We start from the raw sequence: 27,631 nt of genomic DNA on the forward strand, positions 1-27,631 counted from the left end.
GCACACGACCGTGGTGTGTTTTGTGATCCACAAAACACGGATGGCGCCCGTGCAAGTTCTGCAATTTGCGGAACGGCACGGACAGCCTTCGTTAAAATGCCTATTCTTGTCCGCAATACACACTTGCTGTCCGTATCTTTTGCGGCCCCATTGAAGTGAATGGTCCCAAAATGGCGGCTCGTATGCGGACCCAAACAACGGCCGTGTGCATGAGGCCTTAGCTGAATGACAGCAGTTTTTCAAATGGTTTACAGCTTCAGTCTTGAACTATTGACTATCCTTTCCCTTCACTTATATAAGTGTCTAGTCCTGCAAAAAACATATACTTAATCAGTTATCAGTGAGAGGCTAGGTTAACCATGGGCGTTGCGTTCCCTGTAACAGCGGAACACAACACAATGGCAAGTATAAGTATTGCTGCTCCTTAACTGTGTGTTGTGTGCCATATAGTGAAGCATATGAAAAGCATGCTTCTTCATGGTCACTTAACGTGTTCGTTTTGCGGTAATGTGATGCACTGCATGCATTGGCCTTTATTCTTACAGTAGAGAAGTAATTATAACTTTTTGTGCATTGGGACATTTAGACTTGCGCTTTATTTATTTTTTTATTACTATTTAAATTTAGTCGGAGTCGGTTTATTTTTGCTGACTCCAGGTAGCCAAAATTGCCTCTGACTCCAACTTCGACTCCACAGCCCTGTAGAAGTCAATATAAGCAGACCAGAGCACTGGAGGAGGCTGGATCCTCACATGGTCCCCAGCAAAAACATAAGTTAGGGCTCATTTAGACACCCGCATGCTGTCGTCAAAAATGCGGATCCGTTTTTTTGTGGATTAGTTACTGTCCCATTCACTTCTATCGGGCCTTTTCTTCCATTGCACAGCTCATCAAAACAAATGAAACCTGTCCTATAATTGTCAGTGAAAATCAGGACATGGCCCTACTGAAGTCTATGGATCAGCAAAAAATGACACGCTGAACTGTCCGCAAAAAACAGATCTGCGTTTGTGCCGTCTGATTGAGCCCTTAATTTGTGAGGAGCTCTAAAACTCGGTTACCCTTTAAATACCAAAATAGGTTGCGTCCTTAAATGGGGTATTCTAGGATTTTATTGATGGCACATAGGTATAATAGGCCACAGCGGCTTCAATATAGCTGGCTCCAGAAATACTCAGCGCTGTCTATTGACTATTGGATGGGGCTGGTAAGTGTAGCTTTGCTCCCACTCAACCACTATTGATTGATTGGTGACAGATCCGTTTTCTATTGCGTCAGTGAAAACGGATCCGTCCCCATGGACTTACATTGTGTGCCAGGACGGGATCCGTTTGGCTCAGAATCGTCAGACGAACACCAAAACGCTGCAAGCAGCGTTTTGGTGTCAACCTCCAAGGCGGAATGGAAGCAGAACAGAGCCAAGCTTATGCATTCTGAGCGGATCCTTTTCTATTCAGAATGCATTAGGGCAAAACCGATCCGTTTTGGATCGCTTGTGAGAGCCCTGAACGGATCTCGCTAACGGAAAGCCAAAACGACAGTGTGAAAGTGGCCTTAGATGCACACTTTTTGTTTCAGGAACAATGGTGGTCTGTGGGGTTATCCACACGGATGTCAGATGTCAGAAAAATAGTTGTATTTTGTCAGTTTTCACTGATCTGCAGCTCCCATACAATTGGGACAGTTTTAACATCCGTTTCTCTTAAAGGCATCGGTGAAAAAAAAACTTCTGTGAAAAGTGGACCGTTTTGCCTTTTTTAACAGACTACGTGTGAACGTAGCCTTATGGGGCCAATCTATGGCTTTTTAATGTAAAATCTGCGTGAAGATTGAACATGCTAATTCATCTCATGTATTTTTCTTTTCTTTTTTTCTTGTTTGGAGCTTGGGACTATCATATGAAATACCCGGTCAATTGCATTGCATGTGGAGGGTTTGAGGATTTAGGTGTTGCCCATGTGAACAGGTCCTGAGTCAGAGCCTGAGCTTATACATATCATGCAGGTATATTTTGCATGAGCTCAGTACATATGCCTGCAAATATAATTTATGTATTTGTATTACTAATGGTGTTCATGGATTTATAGCGTATCAGTTTAGACATGTGCTAAATCTGTTCTGTATTGCTATATTGTGAGCTTATACTAAATCTTAGGCTACTTTCACACTAGCGTTTTTACTGGATCCGGCAGGGTTCATCAAAACCGCTTCCATTACTGATAATACAACCATCTGCATCTGTTATGAACTGATCCAGTTGTATTATCTTTAACATTGCCAAGACGGATCCGTCATTAACTCAATTGGAAGTCAATGGAGGACGGATGCTTTTTCTATTGTGGCAGAGAAAACGGATCTGTCCCCATTGACTTGCATTGGGGGTCATGATGGATCCGTCTCGCTCCACATCCCAGGACAGAAAGCAAAATACAACATGTTGCGGTTTGCTCTCCGGTATGGGAACGCAACTAAATGGAACGGAGTGCATTTTGGAGCATTCAGTTCAGTTTTGTCCCCATTGGCAATGAATGGGGACAAAACTGAAGCGTCTTTTTTACGGTATTGAGCCCCTATGACGGAACTCAATAACGGAAAACTTTAATGCTAGTGTTAAAGTACCATTACATGTCTGCGGCTTTATGCTGCTTTTTAAAGAATAATAAAAAGTGCTTCGTATTTAAAGGGGGTGGCCAGTTTGTTGAAATATTCAGCATTAGCCCATAATCTGTTAATGAGACCTGAATCTGTAGGAGCTGCGTTCTCTTCAAGAAGAATGTATGTTTCTGACAAGTGTTCCCTTAAAGTATGTGGACTTATAGAGCTTACCCATCGCTTGCCTTATAGATCTAAGCTTAAAGGGGTTGTCTCATCATGGACAGTGGGGGGATATTGCCATTGTCATATAGGTGCGGTACCACCGATAGGACCTGCACCTATATTGAGAACAGAGCCCTGCAAGTGAAGGAGGACACATGCTCAGCCTCCTTCCATTAATTTTTTTTATGGTGCCGGTGAAAATAGCCGAATACTGGCTCGGCTATTTCCGTCATGGTACGCTCCCATTCACTTTTATGGGGAGCTGGCTTGGTGGTGGCCGGACCCGAGTCCTCCAGCCACCACCTTGCGGGGCTCAGTTCTCGATACAGGTGCCACCTTCCCACCCCCTTTTGGGGCATATCCTAGCGATATGCCTCCATTGTCCCTGATGAGACAATCCCTTTAAGCTTTCATTTTTGGTTTGCAATGTTTAAAGGGTTTCTGTCACCACAATTATCCCTAATAAACAGGCTGACATTATACATGTGCAAATGTAAGCTGAATCTAACAGTGCTATTCTTTTTATTAAAATTAATTTTTATTATTTTTTGCGTATGCCCCCGTTTTTGTGCAATTCTAAGTTTTACTATATGCAAATTAACCTCTAGGAGCATGTGGGGTGTTGCTCCTGCTCCTAAAGGAGGAGAGTGCTGTGACGTCGCTGGATCCTCCTATATGGTAAGTATTTTCCGAATTGGCCAGTGCTTTATTCCCACTGATACCACCAATGATCAAAGGGGGCATTAAATAAAGCAATGTTTTATATTAAAAAGCAGTACTAATAATTATTTGATTTATGAACACTAGAACACCAACTAATCAAATTAATTTGTCCACCAGATAATATATACGGTACATTATAAAAAAAAAAATATAGAGAGAGAGAGAGATGTATACTTATTTTTATTTATTTGAAAGGCGTAGAATGAGGCGGGAGAACAGAGCAATGCCCCTTCTCCTAGAGGCTAATTTGCATGTAATAAAACTTATAATTGCACAAAAAAACAGGGGCATACGTAAAAAAAAATATAGATGCAGCTGACATTTGCACATGTTTAATTGGGATAATTGTGACGGAAACCCTTTAACTTTGGCCCATGCAAGAGCTGTTTGCAAGGAGAGACCATAATACACATTGAAGTGCTTGTCTCATTAAGGGATTATTCACACGTGCGCTGCCCATTGCCATATTGTGCACCGCACTGGCACCGTTCCATGTACCACCGCATCAAGGATGCAGACCCATTCACTTCAGTGGATCCGGAAGCACTGCAGAGTGCTTTCTGGGGTTCCGTGCCTCTGCACTGCAAAAAGATAGAGCAAGTTCTATCTTTTTGCGGAGCGGACTGATTGTGGACCCAATCAGTCTGCCCCACGGGTGCCCGTGCATTGCGGACTACAGCATGGGCTTCACACGGTTGTGTGAACTAGCCCTAAGGCAACTTATCCCGTAGCCTCAAGGGATGTGACCACCTCTGGGGTGGGTCTTCCCAATTGAATGGGGCAGCAGACTCTCAATCATGTCCGCCACAACATTCAACTCAGACATGCTACTTAGCCACTATCCCGTAGATAGGAGATAAGTTGGGATAAATGGGACAACCAATGTTTCCCTATGGGCATGGTTTTCACCTGAGCGTTTTATAGCACGTACGAAAGCGCTGTAAAACGCCCTACGCCCCAAGAAGTACAGGAGCTTCTTTGGGACGTATTGTGGCAGTTTTTCATTGGATGCATGTGTGGTTAATCACACATACGCGCGTACTACGTGCGTTTCCAAAATACAAAAACGCCTATCGAATACGCTGAGGTGTGAACCCAGCCTAAGTCTACTTTCACACGACCATGTGACGTCTGTTTTTAGAATATATTTAAGTCGGTAACGCTATTCACAGGGCTGTTTTTTGTGGCAGTCCAAAAATGTAATAGATTTTATTTTTTGTCTATTTTTATCGTCAGATGTACCACATTGAAATCAATGAGACCAGTTTAAATGGCTGTTAGGCACGAGTGCAAAATGGCACGTTATGGGTTTAAGTTTATTCACCTCATTCACTCCCACGCTTAGAGGCAATGGGTCCTCACTTGGTGCTAAAGGACTTGCGCTCAAACGTGATGTCATCATGCATTAGTACAGGTCCTTCGGCATCAAGAGAGGAGCTTCTGCATGAGAAATATTGTTTTGCTAAAAAGAAAAATCCACATTACAGATGGGGGCCACTTTATATACTGCAGAGGTTGGAATTTCATTAAAAAAAAAAAGCCAATGAAATCTGTTTTTAATGGCCGTTAAAAATTGATGCCAAACTACCATTAAAGGGGTTGTCTCATCATAGACAATGTGGGCATATCGCTAGAATATGCCTCAATTGTCTTATAGGTGTGGGTCCCACGGGACCCCGCAAGATAGTTGCTGGAGGACTCAAGTCCAGCCGCCACCAAGCCGGCTTCCCATAGAAGTTAATTGGGAGCATATACTGCGCATGCGCGGCCCCTGCTCCCATTCATTTCTATGGGGCTGACGGAAATAGCCGGGCCAGTGCTCAACTATTTTCGCCGGCCCCATAGAAAATGAATGGAAGGCGGTTGTGTGTGCGCCCTCCTTCACTTGCGGGGCTTCGTTCTCGATATAGGTGTGGGTCCCAGCAGTGGTACCTGCACCTATATGACAATGGGGGCATAGCCTCCATTGTCCATGATGAGACAACCCCTTTAAGGGCTCGTTTGGGTGCAGACACATTCATTTCAGTGGGACGGCAAACTGCGTGCTGTCAACATCTGTTGTTCCCACAGCCCCGCAAAAAATATAGAGCATGTCCTATTCTTGTCTGCAATTGCGGACAAGATTAGGCATTTTCTATGAGAGTGGTGGCCACGTGCGGTCCGCAAATTGTGGAATGCACATAGGCAGGTATCCGTGTTTTGCGGATACACAATTTGTGGACCACAAAACGCATACGGCCATCTGAATGAGTCCTAGAAACTTCCAGATGGCCAGAAAATGAATGCAAAACTTCTGAAAAATGGCATGAAAAACACTGTGTGTGTGTATATATAGCCTTTATCCAGACGTAGAAAACATGGCTGCTTTCTTCCGAAAACAGCACAGGTTGTGATATTACAGCTCGGCTTCATTCAGGTCAATGGAGGTGTACTGCATTACAATCCATGACCTGTGGACAGGTGTGGTGCTGTTTTGGGAGGGAAAAAAAGCAGTCATGTTTTACTACTCCACAAGACACTTTTTAATGTGTGGTTGACTATTCTTGCAATGCATACGCGTATTTACAGCCTTTATTTCTTATTTTTATTTTTTCCTAGTAAGAAGTCCTGATGATCTTCCTGGTGATGTAAGTATTTCAGTAAAGTATCTTTCGTATTTTAAATCTGTAATCTAAAAACTTAGTGTATTTTATTGTAATTTTATGGGATAGACCAACGCAAAGTAGAAAAGTATGTGTGACGTGAAAAGAAAATGGTGGATCGGTTTCAAAATTCCTAATAGAAAGCTGGAAAATGTGGCGTGTATTTGTATTCAGCCCCCTGTACTCTGATACCACTAAATATAATCCTGTGTGACCAATTGCCTTCGGAAGTCGCCTAATTAATACATGGGGCCCACCTATGTGTAAGATATTCTCAGTATAACTAGAGCTGTTCTGTGAAGGCTCCACAGGTTTGTAGGTGAACAATAGTGATCGAGCAGCATCATGAATACCAAGGAACACGCCAGACAGGAATAAAGTTGTGAAATGTAAAGCATAGTTAGGTTATAACAAAATCATGGAACACTGTTCAGTCCATCTAAAAATGGAAAGTGTATGGCACAACTGCAATCCTACGAAGAAATGTCCACCAAAATTGATAGCCCAGGCAGAGAGCAGTAATTAGAGAAGCATCGAAGAGGCCCATGGTCACTCTGGAGGAGCTGCAGAGATTAGGGTTGAGCGAATCGACTTCGGATGAAACATCCAAAGTCAAATCGCATAAAACCTATTTTCGATACTGTACGGAGCGAGTGCTCCATACAGAATTAAAATGTATTGGCTCAGATGAGCTGAAGTTGTTACTTTGCGAAGTCTCACGAAACTTTGCGTAATAACTTCGGCTCCTCTGAGCCAATACATTCTAATACTGTATGAAGTGCTGACTCTGTACAGTATTGAAAGGAAGTTTTATGCGAATCGACTTTGGATGTTTTATCCGAATTTGATTTGCTCATCCCTAGCAGAGATCCACAGCTCAGATGAGAGACTGTCCACAGGACAACTATTACTCATGCGCTCTACAAATCTGGCTTTTATGGAAGTGGCAAGAAGAAAGGCATTTTTTTAAAGCAAGCCATAAGAAGTCCCTTTTACAGTTTTGCACAGGCCATGTAGGGGACACAACAAACATTTGAAAGAAGGTGCTCTGGTCAGATGAGACCAAAGTTGAAGTCTTTGGCCTTAATGGAAACTGCTATGTGTGGCGGAAAACTAACTGCACATCAGCCTGAACACACCTTTTCTTCAACAGAGATGGGAAGATGGATGGAGCCAAATACAGGGCTATCCTGGAGGAAAACTGGTGAAGGCTGCAATGGACTTGGGCCGGGGGCAGAGGTTCACCTTCCAGCAGGACAACTACCCTAAACATACAGCGGGAGCTACAATGGAATGGTTTAGATCAGGCAAGCTCAACCTGCAGCCCTCCAGCTGTTGTAAAACTACAACTCCCACAATGCCCTGCTGTAGGCTGTTCTGGCATGCTGGGAGTTGTATTTTTGCAACAGCTGGAGGGCCTGCAGGTTGAGCATGCCTGGTTTAGATCAAAGCATATGTGTTAGACTGGCCCAGTCAAGGTTCAGACCTACATCCCTTTGAGAACTTCTGTACAGACCGTTGGAGTATTTAAAGTATGTTGAACTGTGCGCATTATGTCTAGTCAATAAATGCCTGATTTATGTGCGCTAGTCATATGGTATTTGATGTTGAAAGCTTTTTAAACGCCCTGGTGGTAGGGAGTGGACTGTGCTCCATGTAAGGGGATCTGGTGAGCTAACCCAATTGTTTATTCAACTCTTTGAGAATCTGTGACAAGACTTAAACTTCTGATCGGACACTCTCCATCTAATCTGACTGAGCTTGAGTGATTTTTATTTTTTTCAAAGAAGAATGGGCAAAAATGTCAGCCTCTAGATGTACAAAGCTGGTAGAGACATACCCTAAAAGACTTGCAACTGTAATTGCAGTGAAAGGTGGTCCTACAAATGCATGCCTCGGGGGCTGAATACCAATGCATTCCAGATTTGTATTTGAGAATTTTAAAAACCCTGTATTTTCTTTTCAGTTTACCCATACTTGCTACTTTCTGTTGGTCTATCACATAAAATCCTAATAACATACATATGATTACAACTTTAAGAACGGTCGCTCACTCTGGGCGAGATTATGGATTAGGTTCTACAAAACCCAAAATGGAGGGACACCCACCCTCTAATTGTACATATGGAAAATCAAGGAAATGGGTGAGCACTCTGCATTTGGTCTTGATAGTAAAGGTTTAATCAAACTTCAGAAATAAAATAATTATATGCCATAAAATTGACACGTGTATGGCATAAATAAAATACAATTCACATAATATACAATCCCCATGCATTTACAATTTATAAAGTCGCAGGTGGGAATAGTCCCTTATGTCCACCAACTCGCTGAGAGATTCTCTTCTGCTACAGAGTGGTAAAGTGCTCTGTAGTTGTTTAAGCTCGAATATATAAGAGGGAAATGTCCAGTCTGATCTCTGATTTGCAAGCAGCCTTAAATAGTAGCCTACTCCATATAATATAGCACATATAGTAAAGTTCTCTTTGTCTTCATAAAGAGACTGTTAGTAGGTAATCTGGTAGATCATATATTGCATTTGTTTAGTCTTGTGCCAGTGGTTTACAGGCTTTTGTAAGATCTTCTTACCTTTCTTTTTATTCTTGCGTGCCTCTGGTTTGGCGAGGGTCGGGCTGCGTGGGACAGAGCCTGCGTCTCGCTGCGCACTCCTCGAGCCAACTACCAGGAATCTCGCGGGAATTGAAGCGGTGTTTCGAATTTGTCTGGATCACGTGACTTATCCGGCGTGATGAGAAACGAGTGTCTATCTCAATTCTTACTGTTGGTTATGATCTTTTGAGGCATTCATATGTTCAATTGCTCAGCATGGCCATGCTTATTGTTGCGGAGGTGCTTCTTAGGTATGCGATCCAGCCCAGACGCGTTTTGGGAACTCTCCTTCCCTTCATCTGTGGGGAAGGAAGAAAGTCACGCGATCCAGGCGAATTCGAAACACCGCTTCAATTCCCGCGAGATTCCAGGTAGTTGGCTCGAAGTGCGCAGCGAGATGCCGGCTCTGTCCCGCAACACCCGACCCTCACCAAACAGAGGCACGTAAGAATAAAAAGAAGGTAAGAGGATCTTGCAAAAGCCTGTAAACCACTGGCACAAGACTAAACAAATGCAGTATATGATCTACCAGATTACCTACTAACAGTCTCTTTATGAAGACAAAGGGAACTTTACTATATGTGCTATATTATATGGAGTAGGCTACTATTTAAGGCTGCTTGCAAATCAGAGATCAGACTGGACTTTTCCCTCTTATATATTCGAGCTTAAACAACTACAGAGCAGCAGAGAATCTCTCAGTGAGTTTGTGGACATAAGGGACTATTCCCACCTGCGACTTTATAAATTGTAAATTCATGTGAATTGTATTTTATTTATGCCATACACGTGTCAATTTTATGCCATATAATTATTTTATTTCTGAAGTTTGATTAAACCTTTACTATCAAGACCAAATGCAGAGTGCTCACCCATTTCCTTGATTTTCCATAACATACATATGATGTTTGTGCGTGTAACTTGAGAAAAATGTGTACATATAGACCTTGAGTCCCAAAAAATATTCTGGCTCGTAGAGTTGGTCCCAAGCATGGAGCTCCCCTCTACCATGTCCATATTCCCTGAGTGTGCTAATGGACTGGGGTTGTCAATCTATGAGGATGGGTGCATAAATAAGTGAAGTTGTCTGCTTCCATGCATCCGAGTCGCAAATTCTAGAACATGTCCTATTCTTGTTTGGGGCACACGGACCACATCCATATTTTGTGGATCTGCGATTTGCGGGCCACAAATTGGACACGTGGAATGCACCCTTAGTCACATCAGCACTGGTGTCCATTCACGTTCAAGGGACGTTCCAGACCACTAAAGCACTTGGTGTATAGGGTAGCTAATTCCAGAAGTTGCAATTTTAGTGCCAGTTGTAATTACACCAGGACTGGTGTCATTTAGAATACGGTAACGCTGGAAAGATGCCCCATTCTGCTTGGTTAGTAATGTCCTAGTGTTCTTTGTGTAATACTGCTGTAAGCAGTCCTAAAGTATTGTAGACTGGTATATACAGTGCTGTGCTAAATTCTTTAATGCACAGGTACGCTATATAAAATTACTATTTGACTGCATATAGTGATATAATGTTCTTTATAAAAAAATAAATAAAAAAAGTGCAATATAACATTACAGGTACTTACACACTTAGTTTCTTGATGTTGGTAAGGCTTTAAAGTTCCAGAAATGTTTGCACCCTGTGATGGTACTATTTAAAAGGTGACAACATATTTCCTACTGCGGTTGTGCAGTGAGGCACAGAGCCTAGTTTCACACTGCCAGAGAATCTCTGGGTCTGGCATTGCCCAGTGTTACTGAAATGTCCTCCGGCCGTCTTGGTTATAATGGGGTCCAGCAGAAATCTGGCTGCTACCTGGATTCAACTGGACAAAAAACCGCTGTGTGCTGCTGGAATTACTAGGACAGTGTAAAAGTCTAAGCACAGTAGCAAATATGACAGCGCAAAAATGTCATAAACTGTAAGCGGTTTTTAACATAAGCTCCGACGTCATGCTTGGTGCATGATTATTCCAGCACATACCTCCTGAATGTCTAATCCATGAAACAAGTGTACAAAGCAGTAGCAGAATTATGCCTTTTTGGAGTTTACTATTACACATATTGCGTAGTAACATTAAAGGGGTTTTAAGTTGTGTGTTTGTTTTTTATTTTATTTTTTTAACTGATGTACCCTGAGTAGTCTGACACTCGGGGGGGGGGCGGCGCCGATCAGCTGTGAGCGCCGCGACAATCTCTCTGGTTTTCCTAGGCCAGTAATGTCACGTTCAAGTGAATGGGGCTGAGTGTAATACCATGCACAGGCGCTATACAGTGTACGGCATTGTGTTTGAGCTGCGAGAAGGCAGTGGTGCTCACAGCAGAAAACCCTATTGACTACAATTTGATTGCCCTCATGCCTAAGGCCTGTTTCAGACTTGCGTTTTGGATTCCGGTTTTGAGTTCCAGCAGAGAATCTCAAAATTGGCCCAAAACGGTTCAGTTTGATAACACATCTGGATGAATGTGGTTGTGTTGCATCGAAACTGAACAAACCGGATATGGCACTAAAATAATCGTAAATGAATGGGTGACAGATACGGGGGAAAAAAAATATTGTTTTGTGTCTGGTCAGAAAATGCAACAGGATGGAATGCATCCTTATTGGTTTTGTCCCCATTGACAATGAATGGAGACAAAGCAACTGTTTTGGCATCCTCTGCCAGATCTCAAAACTGGAATGCCACAACTCAAGTGTGAAACGGGCTAAACCCTGTTTGTGTTCCTGTGTTTTTGTTTTGTTAGTTTTTTTCACTTTTGTATTTTTGCCATTTGGAGCTCATCGACTTTATGGTCAATGTATTTTTGTTTTAGACAGCTGAGAAAAATCTCCTGATGAATACACTGCATAAACTGCATGATAAGTTGGCGAAGAAAGCAGGTAAATTTATATGATCTGCACAAAAATGTCACATATATTACATCATAAAAATCAACTTTGCAGAGTAAGCCAGCGGTTTGACAGTCTTGTTTGCAAGATGGCATTCTGTGACATTGCCATGTTGTTAATTGCTGGTTTGATAAGGTGGATATAGTCGAAATTGGGCACCCACTACTGTAAATGACCAAAATATATAAAGTGGTTGTCCATTTCATGCTACTGATCACCTATCTTCAGGAGAGGCCATCAATATCAAATTGGCCGTGAGATCGTGCGTGTTTTTTTTCCAATGTGTAAAACTATAGTCCTTTAATTCCCTTCTGGGACACTGACGACATATCGCCCTTTATGTGCCATTATTGTAAGAGGTGCGGGTCCTACCTATGGGACCTTCTCCTATCTTCAGAACAAGTCCCCTGAAGTGAAGTAGAGCAGCTGAGCATGTGGGGCTTGCTCTCTGTTCACGGCTATGGAACTCCTTTAGTGGCGAGTGAAAAGTGGCCACATATGCACAGGTACTCTCCCTTCACCTCTGGAGCCCCTTTTGGAAATGGGTGCATGTCCCACCTCTGGTTCCTGCTCCTATCTGACATTGATGGCATATCCTAGCAATATGCCATCCGTGTCACAAATGGGAATCTGCTTTTAAACAATGTAGACTCCATTTTACTGAAAATATTTAAAAGTTGTGAAATTTAATTTTATTTAATTTTTTGTTGCTTGAATCCCATTGTAGGAGATCACATATGCGGTGATGCTGACTACAGTCATATTTCCGTCCAGGAGGCAACAGAGTATTTACAGGTCAGTGCTTTTTTACTTTTCATCCTCAGTGCAGTGGGACACGCCTCCTCCTTACAAAGTCAATGCTCTAACAGTGGGGAGAATGGTGCTCCTGTGTCCCTTGTGACTTCTTTAAAAAAAGGGGGAAAAGGGTAGGAGAGGCTTTTGGGCTCGTGGAAATAGCCAAGAGCACTTATTCTGATATCTTATCTCCCATAAAAGTCTGATATCATGTACAAAAAGCAGTGTGTGCGCTTGCTCATTTTTATTATTGACATATACACCTAAATAAAGGCATAACAGAATCCACTGGTATTCTGCCCTGTGTTTAGAGAATTGTCAGGGGAATGAGAGGAAAAAAAAGTATGCTCCGAGGGCTTTTCCATTACGAACATTGATCTAAGCATAGGATAGGTCATCAATATCTTATGGGTGCGGGGCCAATTCCTGGCACCCCTTCTGATCAGCTGTTAGCGGCAACTACAGTTCTGCAAGTAGAGTCAGAAAACCACAGCACTGTGTAGTGGCAGTTTCAGGTACTGCAGCTGAGCTTCTATTTGTTTGAATAGGTGTATGGCGCTGTGCTGTTTCTGCTCTATACACTGTACTTTTTGAAGCATGGCCACTACTTGCAGCTTGATCAGTGGGGGTGTCGGGCCCCCCACCAACCTGAGAACATGACCTCCTCTTTTATGCTGATATGCAGCATATAAGTCATATCATGGACAGAAATGGTGCCACTTCTCATATGTTTAGAACGGTCACCTGAAACGACGGGTACACTTTAATTCATTGTATCTTAGTGCAGTAAAATTGTGTCCTGTTGTATTTTACAAAATGTGGTGACTTTATTTACAGGGTTTTGGTCCAGAATATGTTAGTGAGCTGAGCAATTCTTTAACATGGATTTTACATTCTGGAAAAGATGTTGGAATCAGGTGAGTACACTTAAGCAAACAAGGATGCGTATGGCGCAAAAGTGAAATGTTATATTGGGGTCAAGGAAGACATAAAAATATAAGCACCTTCGACCTATTAGGCTGACTAGACCAAAACGTGCTTGGTCATGAAAGGGTTAACAACCAAAACCATATTCCCAGCACAATGCTCTGTTTGCACTTCTGTCACGCCTTCTGTTCCATAATAGGCACAGACAAAAAAAAAAAAAAAAAAAAACTTAAAGGGAATCTGTCACCTGGTTTGAGCATATTACATTTACAATAAAATACATTATATCTTGCTGTAGTCCTTCATTTGTTTTTCATGGCTTGATTAGCGATAAAATCCACTTTTTGTTATGCAAATGGATGTCCAAGGTGCCCAGAGGGGCGTTATTATCCTTCTCCGGAGCCCAGTAACTCACGTGTACAGTGCCCAGCCCCCCTTCCTTTAGAGCACAAGCACGCCTCTTCCAGCAGAAGTAACTGCCCACACCCGAACTCTCTGCCGCCACCCCCTCCGCTATGTGAAATCTCACGCAGGCGCAGTACCGTGGACTGCCTGCGCAATGTAGAAGCTCCTGAGGGCAATAGCTTTAAATTGGTCACTGGGCTCGGCACATGTAGTAACACCTGAATATGTTCAAACCAGGTGAGATTCCCTTTAAAGGGTGCCAGATCCGTTATGTGAATGACACCAGTGCCACCTGACAGATTGCATTGCCTTTTGTGTCAGTATGACTGGAAGAAGTGTGTTGCATGAGGTCTTAATTCTTTTCATATTTTTGAATCTGAGCCTACGATGGAAGTGTGAACAGAGTCTTGATGTTAGAGCTTGGGTAAATATTGGAATGCTTTCAGTAACTGCATCAAGGGTTTGTCACATGAAAAAAATGTATCCCCTATCCAAAGGAAAGATGATAAATCTTTGGTCGTGGGTTCTACTGCTTGGAGGAGAGCTTCAGTGTCCAACATTTGAATGGAGCTGTGGTCATGTGGACTGCCAGACTGCTGTTCTGATCGGCAAAACACTTGTTGCCTATCCTGAGCTAGTACCTGAGGGGTTAACTGCAGTGGATCGCAGCTCCCGGTCATAGGTCGGGTGTCAGCTATTTGATTCCGGCACCCACCTCCTGTATTTGTATTAACAGGTCAGTTATCTTCACTGGTGGCGCAGTGTGTCCCCCCTTTGTATAATAAACATTAGCTCAGTGCCCCCCCCCCCCCCCAGTATAATAAACATTGGTGCGCAGTGCCAATGAGGGTTAAAAAATAAAAAAATTAACTCTCCTCCAATTGATCGTGTAGGTGCCGGTCTCCTGTTTTCTTCAGGACCTGTCAATGGTGATGGGTCATGTGATGTACCATGTGATGAGCACAGTGATCTCACCACAGGTCCTGAAGAAAACAGGACACCGGCACCTACATGATCAATTGGAGGAGGTGAGTAAATTATTTTTTTTCTTATTTTTTTTTACCCTCAATTGACCTACTAAGCATTCTGTATTAAAGAATGCTATTATTTTCCCTTTTAACCATGTTATAAGGGAAAATAATACAGGGAATAGACTTTCATCTTAACAACCATGCGTGAAAATCGCACCGCATCCACACTTGCTTGCAGATGCTTGTGATTCACTTCTATGGGGCCTGTGAAAAATGCACAATATAGAGCATGCTGTGATTTTCACGCAACGCACAAGTGATGCATGAAAATCGCCACTTATGTGCACAGCCCCATAGAAATGAATGGGTCCGGATTCGGTGCGGGTGCAATGCGTTTACCTCGTGCATTGCACCCGCGTGGAAATCTCGCCCATGTGAATAGGACAAGGGTTCCAGCCCCTAAGGGTAAGTAAAAAAAAAAAAAAAAACACAAACGCTAAGGCCTCTTTCACACGGGCGTCATGGTTTTTTTTCCTGGATAAGATGCGGGTGCGTTGCGGGAAAATGCGTGATTTCTCAGCGTGAGTGCAAAACATTGTAATGCGTTTTTCACTCGCATGAGAAAAATCGGCATGTTTGGTGCCCGAACTTCACAGAAGTTTGGGTAAGGTGCTGGGTAGATTGTATTTTCCCTTTTTATAACATGGTTATAAGGGAAAATAATAGCATTCTTAATACAGAATGTATAGTACAATAGGGCTGGAGGGGTTAAAAATAATAATAATTTAACTCTCCTTAATCCACTTGCTCGCGCAGGGCGACTTCTCTTCCATCTTCTTTTTTGCTGTGTGCAGGAAAAGGACCTGTGGCGACGTCACTCCGGTCATCACATGATCCATCACCATGGTAAAAGATCATGTGATGACCGGAGTGACATCGCCACAGGTCCTTTTCCTGCACACAGCAAAAAAGAAGACAGAAGAGAAGTCGGGCTGCGCAAGCAAGTAGATTAAGGTGGGTTAAATTAATTTTTTTAACCCCTCCAGCGCTATTGTACTATGCATTCTGTATTCAGAATGCTATTATTTTCCCCTATAACCATGTTATAAGGGAAAATAATAATCGGGTCTCCATCCCGATCGTCTCCTAGCAACCGTGAGTGAAAATCGCACTGCATGCGCACTTGCTTGCGATTTTCACGCATCCCCATTCACTTCTATGGGGCCTGCGTTGAGTGATAAACGCACAATATAGAGCATACTGTGATTTTTCACGCAACGCATAAGTGATGCGTGAAAATCACCGCTCATGTGCACAGCCCCATAGAAATGAATGGGTCCGGATTGAGTGCGGGTGCAATGCGTTCACCACACACATTGCACCCGCGTGGAAAACTCGCCCATGTGAAAGGGACCTAAGGCTGCACTTACGGCAGTGTACTCCGGCAAGCGGTTCAGTCGTCTGAGCTGCCTGCCGGATCCGCCGATCTGGATGTGACTGAAGGCATTTGTGAGATGCGGCACTAACAAATTCCTATGGGGAAAAATGCCGGATCCGGCATTCAGGCAAGTCTTCCGTTTTTTCGCCGGAGATAAAACCCTAACATGCAGCGGTTTTATCTTTTGCCTGATCAGTCAAAATGACTGCACTGAAGACATCCTGATGCATCCTGAACGGATTAATCTCCATTCAGAATGCATAGGGATATACCTGATCAGTTCTTTTGCGGTATAGAGCCCATGTGACAGAAAAGAAAAACGCTATTGTGAAAGTACCCTAAAATATTAAGTTTCAATTCCCCCCCCCCCTTCCCAATTTTACACACAAAATATATAAACAAAAATAGGATAGGACTGTTCTATTATGGGCCGAACGTTTCATAAAATGTGAAATGCCCTTTTTTTTTTTTTTTTTTTTTGTCTGGAGCACTGCATAGTCATAGTGTATCCAAAGAGAAGGAAAAGTATAAAAGAAGGACCAATACTGCATATGTAATTGCAGCATAAAATGGGTAAGATTTTTGAAGAAGGGTATTTGAAGGGATAGGAGATGGGTATGATTGCCTTGGAGACACTGTCCATCACTACATTCAGTTGTATGGGACTATCAGAAATGGCATAGTACAAGCGCTCGCCTATCTCTGGCAGCCCAATAGAGCTGACTGGAGAAACGGCATGCATGCTCGGCTCCTCCATTCAAACTGAGGGGAATGGGCTGCAGATATTGGATAAGTTCTCAACAGGTTTAAGACGTTCAAGGGGAACTTTATAAATTTCCCTATGTGTATATACATCTATGTTGTGCCAGAAGCTGTGTTAAAAAGTTGCAAGCTGTATGTTTGATACTGATGACAAACTTTCTATTTTATTTTTATTTATTTTCAGGTGCTTTGGAGATGTGGAAGATGCTGAGTTAAATATAACTGATGTGAAATATTTGGAATCCACACGACCACAAATGTCCTTTGTATGTCGTATCCGCCGCGCCATTGTGACTGTAGCTTACAGATTATCACTCTTGCTTCTAGGTAACTTCCCTCAATGTAAACTGCATGATAGGGATGTGCGATGTACAGTCTGCATACTGTTGATTTTAAAATGGCCATCGGCAACCTGTCCTAGAACGTGAGCAGTACTGGTTGCCACAACTTGCAGAGCTGCCTAGGTGGGTAAGGGAGTTGATCCTCACTACACTGCTCTACAATAGAGGGTAATGATGGGATCCTACCTGTGATTTGCCATCATGGCTGAGCAGCCTGACAGCAAAACTGCAGTATGTAGTATATGTAAGTGCCGGTGCATGGTATATAGTAAGGTCCTGCTCCCTCAGCTCCTAGGCACCTCTGCAAGTGGTGGAAAACAGTCTTGCTTACACTCTAGTGCAGGTTGCTGGCCATTTTAAATCTCGGAGAATGCCTTTAAACTGGTATACAGATTTGTATGTTTTATTTGTTAGAGGGAAGGAAATCGGACGTGTGTGAACTCCAAAGTAATAAAGCTAAAGTTTTGCTAAACATAGGATTAAGCATGTTTTCATATGAACCACATATCAACTAATGGCAGAACTGCAAAACTATATGCTTTTTCTATGTACGTAAAGGTGTTGCCGTGGTATTTGGAGTGCTTCAGTATATGCGATACCGCTGGAAAAAAGAAGAGGAGGAAACTAAACAAATGTATGACCTTGTGGTGAAAATTATAGGTTAGTATTATAATTCCAGATAATTAACAATTATTGTATTGTCATTTCTCTTGTAATGTACTAAAATCCATTGAAATTTTGCATTATGTTCAGCACATTCAATGTCCTATGAATTATAATCTTTTGTGGCTGTAGCAGTCACTTAATGGTCACTGTGCTGACGTTAGGAAAGCTGACTTGTTACCACTAATACAACTAGTTAGTGGCAGAAAGCACACAGAAGAAATGTCAGATAATTGTGCATTGGATTCAAAGGACACGTTGTCTTGAGGTTATTTCAAGTACAGTGTGTATATATAGTGATTCTTGTGAGTTTGCTATTCCGATTTTCTAGTGTCTGCCATTGTACATTTGGAGCTGGCAGGTTCAGTGTTGGTTTAATGTCTATTGCAATGCACAGTTACCTATGTAATTGTACCTTCAGATGTTTTAAAAAGTCACAACGAAGCTTGTCAAGAAAACAAAGAACTAGAGCCATATAGACCAATTCCCCATGTGAGAGATTCCTTGATCCCTCCGTCTGACAGGTATGTTTCCAGTTTTGATCTTATTTATTCCAAAATGAGTGACCATACACGTCAGTCTAAAAGAGGTTGCCCCACCAACATTTATGGCATTGCCTGGATATGCTATCAATGTCGGGCAGGTGCAGGTCAAACCTCTGGGAGCTGCTTCTATCTCCAGAACCATGATCCCTGAAGGGAAGGTAGAGCAGCTGCACATGTACGGCTTGTTCTCTGTTGTGGGTGGGACGTGATACCTGCAGTAATCTGGCATTTGTAGCATATTCTAGTGATATGTTATAGATGTTGAGATTAGGCCTTTAAAATGAAAGTTGCCGTTTACTACTATTAACATGATGTGTCGCATGAAAGTGGGTATCCGATCCTGTAAACACACCCTGAAATGCCCAGGTCCCTGGTGTGATGTGACGCTAGGGGGAGCAAGTCAGTCGAGTCTGGGTGTTGGCTGCACCCCTGTTGCCGAATGTTGTGATCTGCATGACTGGGAGATGCAGCGATCCAGAGGGACACAGGCCCCAGTGACCATATAAGGCTACTTTCACACTAGTGTTCGGGGCTCTGCTTGTGAGTTCCGTTTGAAGGCTCTCACAAGCGGCCCCGAACGCATCCTTACTGCCCTAATGCATTCTGAGTGGATGCGGATCTGCTCAGAATGAATCAGTCTGGCACCGTTTGTATGCCGCTCTGCTCAGCAGGCAGACAAGGTGTCCGCCTGGCCGCGCGGAGGCAAACGGATCCGTCCAGACTTACAATGTAAGTCAATGGGGACGGATCCGTTTGAAGTTGACACAATATGGCTCAATTTCAAACTGATCCGTCCCCCATTGACTTTCAATGTAAAGTCTGGACGGATCCGTCTGAGCAACTTTCACACTTAGAATTTTTTCTAAAATATAATGCAGACGGATCCGTTCTGAACGGATCCCATCGTCTGCATTGTAGGAGCGGATCAGTCTGTGTAGACACCAGACGGATCCGCTCTGAACGCAAGTGTGAAAGTAGCCTAAGTAGCCGTGTGTGACATCCGCTCCGTGAATGACAGCCAAGACCCGATGCGGACAGCAGAAGCACGGAGCATTAACATGACTGATAATGCTCCGTGCCTCTCTGATCTCTTTACTACAAAATCACAGTGAGATAAAGTTGTCACTGTGATTTTGTAGTAAAGAGATCAGAGAGGCACGGAGCATTATCAATCAGGTTAACGCTCCGTGCTTCTGCTGTCCGCATCGGGTCTTGGCTGTCACGCACGGCATCCGCTCGTGTGAAACAGCCCTACATATGTTCTGTTTGAGGGAGCCAGGCATTTGGGGGTTGTTTACAGGGTCAGATAACCACTTTAATATTAACCCCTTCTACCCTGGGCCAGTTTTCACCTTCCTGCCCAGGCCATTGTTTGCACATCTGACATCGCTTTGTGGTAATAACTTGGGAACACTTATCCAGCTATTCTGAGATTTTCTCATGACATGTTGTACTTCATGACAGTGGTAAATTTGAGTCAACTTTCATTTTGAATTAAAAAAAAATTCTGTAACACAAAAGTTAACAGCCAAACAAAACTCAATATTTATTACCCAGATTCTGCAGTTTACAGAAATTCCCACAATATGTGGTTGTAAACGGCTGTATGGGCACACGGCAGGGTGCAGAAGGAAAGGAGCGCTATATGGTTTTTGGAGGGCAGATTTTGATGGCCCGTTTGAAGCCCCCCCCAATGCACCCTACAGTAGAAACTCCCAAAAAGTGACCCCGTTTTGGAAACTAAGGGATAAAGGTGACAGTTTTGATACTATTTTGGGGTACCTATGATTTTTGATCATTCTATATTATGCCTTTTGTGAGGAAAGGTAACCAAAAAATGGCTGTTCTGGCACAGTTTGTCAATTTTTTTTTTTATTCTTTTTTCCTCCAGTTTCCGTTTTTGCTATGTTAAAGATAATACAAACAGAACGTATGCATTCGGTTGTATTATCTGAACGGATGCGTTTGTGCAGATCCATGACGGTTCCGCACCAAACGCGAGTGTGAAAGTAGCCTTATGTAGGGACAAATTATTTTATTTTTTTGTGGGATGTGGTAACTTTTTTGATCTCTTGGTATTGCATTTTTTTTTGTGATGTAAGGTAACCAAAAAGTTTTTTTGCCGCAGTTTATTATTCTTTTTTTTTAATGGCATTGATGTGGTAGTTTGATATTTTTATTAGGCTGGTTGTTACGGACACGGCGATAACTAATTTATATATTTTTTGCAACTGTGTATGTTAGGGTAAAGTGTTTTTACTTTGACAGTTGTCTAGCAGACTCAGAAAGGGGCTGGATTTGCTAGGCCTCCTTAGAAGGAAAGTCCCGATGCTTGTGTAAGGCATCTGGCTGCCTTTTCACGCATCGGGTCACAGTCATCGCAGTGCTGGGACCATGTGGAGACCCTGACCGCTGCATAGAAGGGGTTAATGCATCGGCTTTTACAGTGATGCCGGCGGATACAACAGGGGCCTGGATGTCGTTGACTGCCGGGCCGCTGCACCGGAGCGGTACGCGCCCGATCAGCATGATGTACTAGTACGTCAAATTGCTTGAAGTCACTTCCCGCTATGATGTAATAGTATGTCATGTGTCAGGAAGGGGATAAAAATGTATATACTGAACATTTAGTCATAACATTGCCAAAGTTACTGAGCATACGAATACAGCATTGAACCTTTGTTTATATCCAAAGTTGCATCCAACATTCTCCTCATTTCTGCTAAGTAGTAGACTTTGTCGATGTATCACCAGCAAGTGTAGTTCAGCCTTCAAAATGTGTAGTCTTGTAGTATGATCTGTATGACAGCAAACTTTTTATTACATTGGTAAATCCAAGATGGATTTTTGTACAACTGTTGTGATGCAGTTGCAGCATGTCGCAATGTGACACAATAGACTAGCATTATAAAATGCGTGGCATCGCCATGTAGCACTAGCCTTAGATCTTGCAGGTAACCAGTAGCTTTTTAAATGTAGCTATACATGTAAATGGAGATGAGAAATCGTTGTAGGATCAGTATTGAATGCCCTGTCAACATACTGTTTGGCACTTATTTTATTTTTTTATTTTTTTTAAGTTTATTTTTAGTATATAGTTCAGAAATGCTTGTGGATAGGCCATATTGTAATACTGTGTGAAAAGTCACAGAGACAAATTATGTTTCATCTCCCTCAGAAAAAAAATGAAGAAAGTTTGGGAAAGAGCAGTTGAATTCCTGGCTGCAAATGAATCTCGTGTACGTACTGAAGGAAAGAAAATTGGAGGAGCAAATTTCCTTGTATGGAAATGGACTCAGCCTTCAACATGTGAAAAACCTTCAGTTATCCCATCCAAAGTGTGGCAAGGACAAGGTGGGTATTTTAGACTGTTTTTCCATAAAACATGGGAGAAACTGTAGAAATCAGAATTCAGCTTTTTCTAATTCGCAACTTTTTGTCAGCGTCTGACTTCTTTATATAGTTGTTACTATAATCTCAGTTACTAGACAACTTTTCTTATTAACCAGGGCACAAATAATTTGTTTATTTTCCACCCACCCAACAAATCCTTCTATATGTCAAGATATTGTCCTCCAGGTCAGATTATCTAAGTATTATTATTATTATATTTTTTTTTTAAATAGCCTTCCATTTGGATAAAAGAAATTCCCCTCCAAACAGCCTCACGCCTTGTTTAAAGATCCGTAACATGTTTGATCCAGTGGTGTAAGTATATGAACATTTTAAAACTAATTGGGAGTGCTATGTTGGCCAGGTTCATGTGACCATCAACCTTATTTATTTTTTCCACTAAATTGGTTCTGTGTTAATTATGTTCTGAATCTGTCACTAGCTTCCTGCTGCTTTATCTGAGGACTGCATAATCTAGCAACAGACTGGGTTTTCAACAGAGGCTCACTTGCTATTCTTTGGTCAGGTGCTCAATTGGCATTCTTTGCTTAAAATAATCGATGAGAAACACCCTCAGGTCCCAAGCACTAGAGCAGGGGTCAGCCACTTCCAGCACTCGGCTCTTGTGAAACTACAACTCCCAGCATGCACACTCGCTCAGCTATTGTCGGAACTCCCGGCGCATACTAGAAGTTCTAGAGTGCTAGCCCCTGCACTAGAGTCCTGGTATTCATGACGCAAGTCGCCCTACGTTGTCAGGCAGTCACCATTTAATGCTGTTTGATTTGCAGGTAGTATATTATAGAGCAGGAGGAGCTGAGCAGATTGATGTATAATTTTGTGAGAGAAGTCGGTAAAACCTGTAATTTATCAATTTAAATCTCTGCTTTTTGTGAACTTAAAACCTCCACCTTGTGCAGCTGACTGACAGCTATCAGATTAAATGTACGATTTATAGTTTGTTAAATATTATGAACCAGCACTCTGATTACATAAAATAAATAAGAAAATATATAAACTAATGCTGTACTCTGTATATAAATGAAAGTGAGATTATTTGCAAACATATTTTGAGCAAAATGTTGTGCCCATCCCCCACGGCAAAGCCATCTTTTGGACAGGAACCTATGCTAAATGCTACCTTTACTGGTGTCATATGGCCTCCGTGAGTTCGTGAATCCTTGTATTGTTTCATAATGACATTTTCACTAATTAGGACTTAATGGAGTTATTTAAAATGGCCGCCACCAACCTGTCTCAGAATGTGAGCAGAACGGTTTACTTCCTAGCGGTGTGAGAGGGTGAGGCCTCACTATACTCTGGCATTTGTGTATACTACAAGTCGGTGAGTTTCCCTATCGGGCTGCTCAGCCAGGAAGCTCAGCAAATGGAGACCAGTCCTGCTCACATTGTATGACTGGTTCCTGGCAGCAATTTTAAATCATTCCAGGAGAACCCCTTTAACTTCAAGGTCTGGTGTGATGTAGAACAGATTTTGCTAATTATTTATTTGCACCTTAAAGGGGTTGTGTCCCTTCAGCCAATAGTATTTATGTATAGAAAGTTATTACAAGGCACTTGCCAATTTATTGTGATTGTCCATACTATATTGCCTCCTTTGCTGGCTGGATTAATTTTTTCATCACATTACACACTGCTAGTTTCCACGTTTTTTTACCACCCTGCAATCCAGCAGCAGCAGTTGGGCTTGCACACTATAGAAAGTGCCGGCCTTTCTGGTGGCCAACACCGCAGGAGCGCACATAATGCGGTACTTTTTTCCTATAGTGTGCAAGCACAACCATGCTGCTGGATCGCAGGGTTGTTGTAACCATGGAAATGAACAGTGTATAATGTGATGGAAATATGAATCCAGCCAGCGAAGGAAGCAATATGGACCATCACACTACATTAGCAAGTGGCTTTTATATTAACTTTCTCTACATAATGTCACTTGCTGAAGTAACGCAACCCCTTTAAGGCCAGTTTCACAGTGTTGATTCTAGGAAACGCTGTGTGATGGCCATATTTTCTGAACACTGCTCCTGTGACTGAACTCACACTGTCAAAATGATATGATGCTGTGAATTCCTGCCTGCGGGTCTACTGTACTGTACTACTCACAGCATTGTTAGTACAGAACACACAACCTGCAGTTCATGTGAAACTGGCCTAAGACCTCTTTCACACGAGCGGGTTTTCCGCGCGGGTGCAATGCGTGACGTGAACGCATTGCGCCCGCACTGAATCCTGACCCATTCATTTCAATGGGGCTGTGTACATGAGCGTTGTTTTTCACGCATCAGTTCTGCGTTGCGTGAAAATTGCAGCATGTTCTATATTCAGCTTTTTTTCACGCAGCCCTGGTCCCATAGAAGTGAATGGGGCTGCGTGAAAAATGCATTGCATCCGCAAGCAAGTGCAGGTGCGATGCGTTTTTCACTGATGGTTGCTAAGAGATGTTTGTCAACCTTCAGTTTTTTTATCACGCGCGTGAAAAACGCATCCAAACGCATCAAAAAACTAAACTGAACACAATCTGACTGAACTTGCTTGCAAAATGGTGTGAGTTTCACTGAACGCATCCGGACCTAATCCGTCACGCTCGTGTGAAAGAGGCCTAAAGGTGTTGTCCCAGAATTGCAACTAATCACCTATCCACAGGATAGCTAATAATAAGTGTCTGATTAGTCCGACTGCTGGGAAAAGGAGTCCTCACAGCTGTAGTCCTGCAGGGAAATGCAGAACCCCTGTTCTCGTAATGGTAGTTTCACTGATATATTTATTTATTTATTTTTAGAACGTACTAACTGCCCTGTGGATAGGTGGTGATGTGCTTGTATGTCACACATGGCCACCTTTGCCTATACTGCTGAGGCTAGGTTTTTAGAAGTCATATCAGACTGCAGGCTTTTTAGATACAGGTGGACTTGCTTCACAACTACTATTTGTGTGGGACTAACCCAATAGAAAAAAAACATTTTTTGTATTTCTCCCCAAACAATGCATTATTAGAGCTGTTGATCACCACTCCAACCTGCTCTGTATTTTCTCCTGTTATATTTTGAAGCGACGAGATGTTTATTTAGTGCAGAACATGTGATCTGTTTATATTCTGATTTTTTTCATTACCCGATTTACATATTAGAAGTAGTCACATTTTTCCTTTGTCTTCCCACCCTGTACAACATGTAAGTGCAGTGATTTATAGTCTGACAATTGTACCTTAATTAGGGTGCATTTACACGGCCATATGTATTTTGCAGTCCACGAACACGGATCTACAAAATACGGGTTGCGTCTGTCTTTTGCAGACCCGTTAACTTCAGTTGGTTTGTGGTTCACATCTGCAGCCAAGAATAGGACACGTTCTATCTGTTATGGAAGCTGAAGGCACACGGAAGGCAACTTTTAAGTTGTTTAGGAGCGAGACTCATATTCCTTGTATTTTTTTTTTTTACTTATTTATTTTTTAGGGAAATTGGAGATCATTGGCATTTGGCAATTCAAGAAGCTATTCTGGAGAAATGCAGTGATAATGAAGGGATTGTTCACATTGCGGTTGATAAGAATTCCCGGGAGGTAGTTGCACTTTCTTTATGTTTTCACAGAATGTTATACTTCTCTTGTTAATGTTGACATTTTCGTGTTCTTCAGGGTTGTGTGTATGTCAAATGTCTCTCACCAGATTATGCAGGGAAGGCATTCAAGTCGCTGCATGGATCTTGGTTTGACGGTAAGGACTTTTGACTTTCTGTACAGTAGTACATTCGTTGTTTAGATTCTGCAAGCGTTTTTTAATCCTCTTTTCTTTCCTCAGGAAAGCTGGTGACTGTGAAATATTTGCGATTGGACAGATATCATCATCGTTTTCCTCAGGCTCTCACATGCAACACTCCTTTGAAGCCTTTAAACAAACAAATGAACTCTTTGTCGCAGTTAAATCTACGAACAGGCACATCTCATGCGTCATGAGACTGTTGTCCTAATGACTGTTCTATTTGCAGCAGGGGTGGGGGTCCTGACTTGCACCGGTCTTCCCTTTAATTTTTGTCTTGAGTTTTCCCCATCTTCATCAGTATATCAACATTTCCAGTGAGCACCGGCTGTTCGGTCTTGTGGTAAATCATCATCCAAAGGACGTTGCAAGAAAATACTGGTTTACATGACATCTTGTAATGGAGGACAGCAGGGTTTTTTTTTTTTTTTTTTTTGTTTTTTTTTACCAATTTGAGATGATGATCGTGGCTTGTTTGTGAACCATATGACTGTTTTCTTGAATTGAAACGTGGAAGATAATTTATTGAATTCCTATGGGATCCTGCACACTATTTTGTCATATACATCTATACTCTTAATAGTAAATTGTACATTTTTGAGGTTAACTCTATGACTTCTGCTGCTGTAGATAGTGATTTTTGTTACAGCTGAAGTACAGGGAATATCTGGCTTGGGAATTATGTAAGACATGTACTTTGCCTTTTGTATTTAAGTGTAATTGATGGTGGTGGCGGCAAAAGTCTTGTGCAAATGTCTGCTTACAAGCAGTAAATAAGCTTCCTATTTTATTCATAACATAATGTTATTTTATATAATAAATTGGCTGCACCATCTCATAAAGGTCAAACAGCCAGTTACCTTTAAAAGTATTAGATACAAATTTAAATATCTTTTATAGGTTTTATATGAAATGTCTGACTCTGTTTCATGTGAGGTCTGATACCAATTGTAAAGACTGAAATTATTGTGAGCAATAAATACGCAATTGGCAGATGCTGGACAATTTATTTTGTGAGATGATGTATTTATTTGAACGTGTTAGGACACGGTATGGCTGATATTGCTGTAAGTCTCCCATCCATTTTTGTTTTCCATAATGTTGGCCTCCACACTATAGCAAATGTAAAGATCAAGCTGGTGAATTGTTACCCTCGTATGCATTGGGTCTTGACACACAAATGTGTAGTTCATGTATTAAAAGGAAAAAAAAAGGAAGTTGCCTGTATTCCTGTGTTGTCCACATGCGCCCTTCCGTTCCGCGGCCCTGCAAGAAATTAGAACATGTCCTATTCTTGTCTGCAGACACTGACAAGAAAAGGCATTTCTATTATAGTTCCATGCGGAATGCACATGGCTGGTGTCTGTGTTTTGCGGATCTGCAATTTGCAGACATGTGAATATGGTCCCTTAGTGGTTTCCACAACAAGTCATGTCACTGGTAGGTCACATGTGGTTTGGGGACAGATCACCACTAAGGTCTATCATTAGCTGCAGCGGCAAGTGACCTTGTGGGTGTGGAAGTTGACAGATGGGACCATCTTACAAGGAGCAAGTGAACATAGATTTCTTTAAAGGTACCATTGTGGGTGGATTTTAAAAATAAATAATGAACAAGCTTTTTAATGCAGTTTCCCTTTTAGAAATGTAGGGTACAGTTTTAGAGGTCTCAAGACACCAGCTTTAATTTTTCCTTAAAGGGGTATTCCCATCACATGCAATGAGGGCATATCGCTAGGATATGCCCCCATTGTCTGATAGTTGCTGGTCCCACCTCTGGGACCCACACCTACAAGGAGAACGGAGCTGGGAGCGCTGTGGCTGGAGTTTCCCGGGGTTAGTCTACCACCAAGTGCTGCTCCCATACAAGTGAATGGGAGCGCACCACGATCATGCGACCCCCTGCTTCAATTTATTTCTATAGGG

General features: G+C 42.3%; 1 protein-coding gene across 1 annotated transcript in view; it reads left to right on the forward strand.

Annotated features, from left to right (window-relative positions):
* The window catches only part of LEMD3 (LEM domain containing 3), a 37,617-nt gene extending 10,904 nt beyond the window's left edge, over positions 1 to 26,713 (forward strand). The window contains exons 2-13 of the mRNA XM_044280490.1: positions 6,139 to 6,167; positions 11,613 to 11,679; positions 12,416 to 12,483; positions 13,321 to 13,400; positions 17,171 to 17,313; positions 17,886 to 17,987; positions 18,412 to 18,514; positions 21,714 to 21,889; positions 22,162 to 22,243; positions 25,405 to 25,510; positions 25,586 to 25,664; positions 25,749 to 26,713. Of these exons, the coding sequence (XP_044136425.1) occupies positions 6,139 to 6,167; positions 11,613 to 11,679; positions 12,416 to 12,483; positions 13,321 to 13,400; positions 17,171 to 17,313; positions 17,886 to 17,987; positions 18,412 to 18,514; positions 21,714 to 21,889; positions 22,162 to 22,243; positions 25,405 to 25,510; positions 25,586 to 25,664; positions 25,749 to 25,903 (1,190 nt within the window). The 3' untranslated portion in view covers positions 25,904 to 26,713. The remainder of the gene's footprint in view (positions 1 to 6,138; positions 6,168 to 11,612; positions 11,680 to 12,415; positions 12,484 to 13,320; positions 13,401 to 17,170; positions 17,314 to 17,885; positions 17,988 to 18,411; positions 18,515 to 21,713; positions 21,890 to 22,161; positions 22,244 to 25,404; positions 25,511 to 25,585; positions 25,665 to 25,748) is intronic.
* The last annotated feature ends 918 nt before the right edge of the window (positions 26,714 to 27,631 follow it).

The sequence above is a fragment of the Bufo gargarizans genome, chromosome 2, assembly GCF_014858855.1.
Source record: "Bufo gargarizans isolate SCDJY-AF-19 chromosome 2, ASM1485885v1, whole genome shotgun sequence".
Taxonomy (NCBI): Eukaryota; Metazoa; Chordata; class Amphibia; order Anura; family Bufonidae; genus Bufo; species Bufo gargarizans.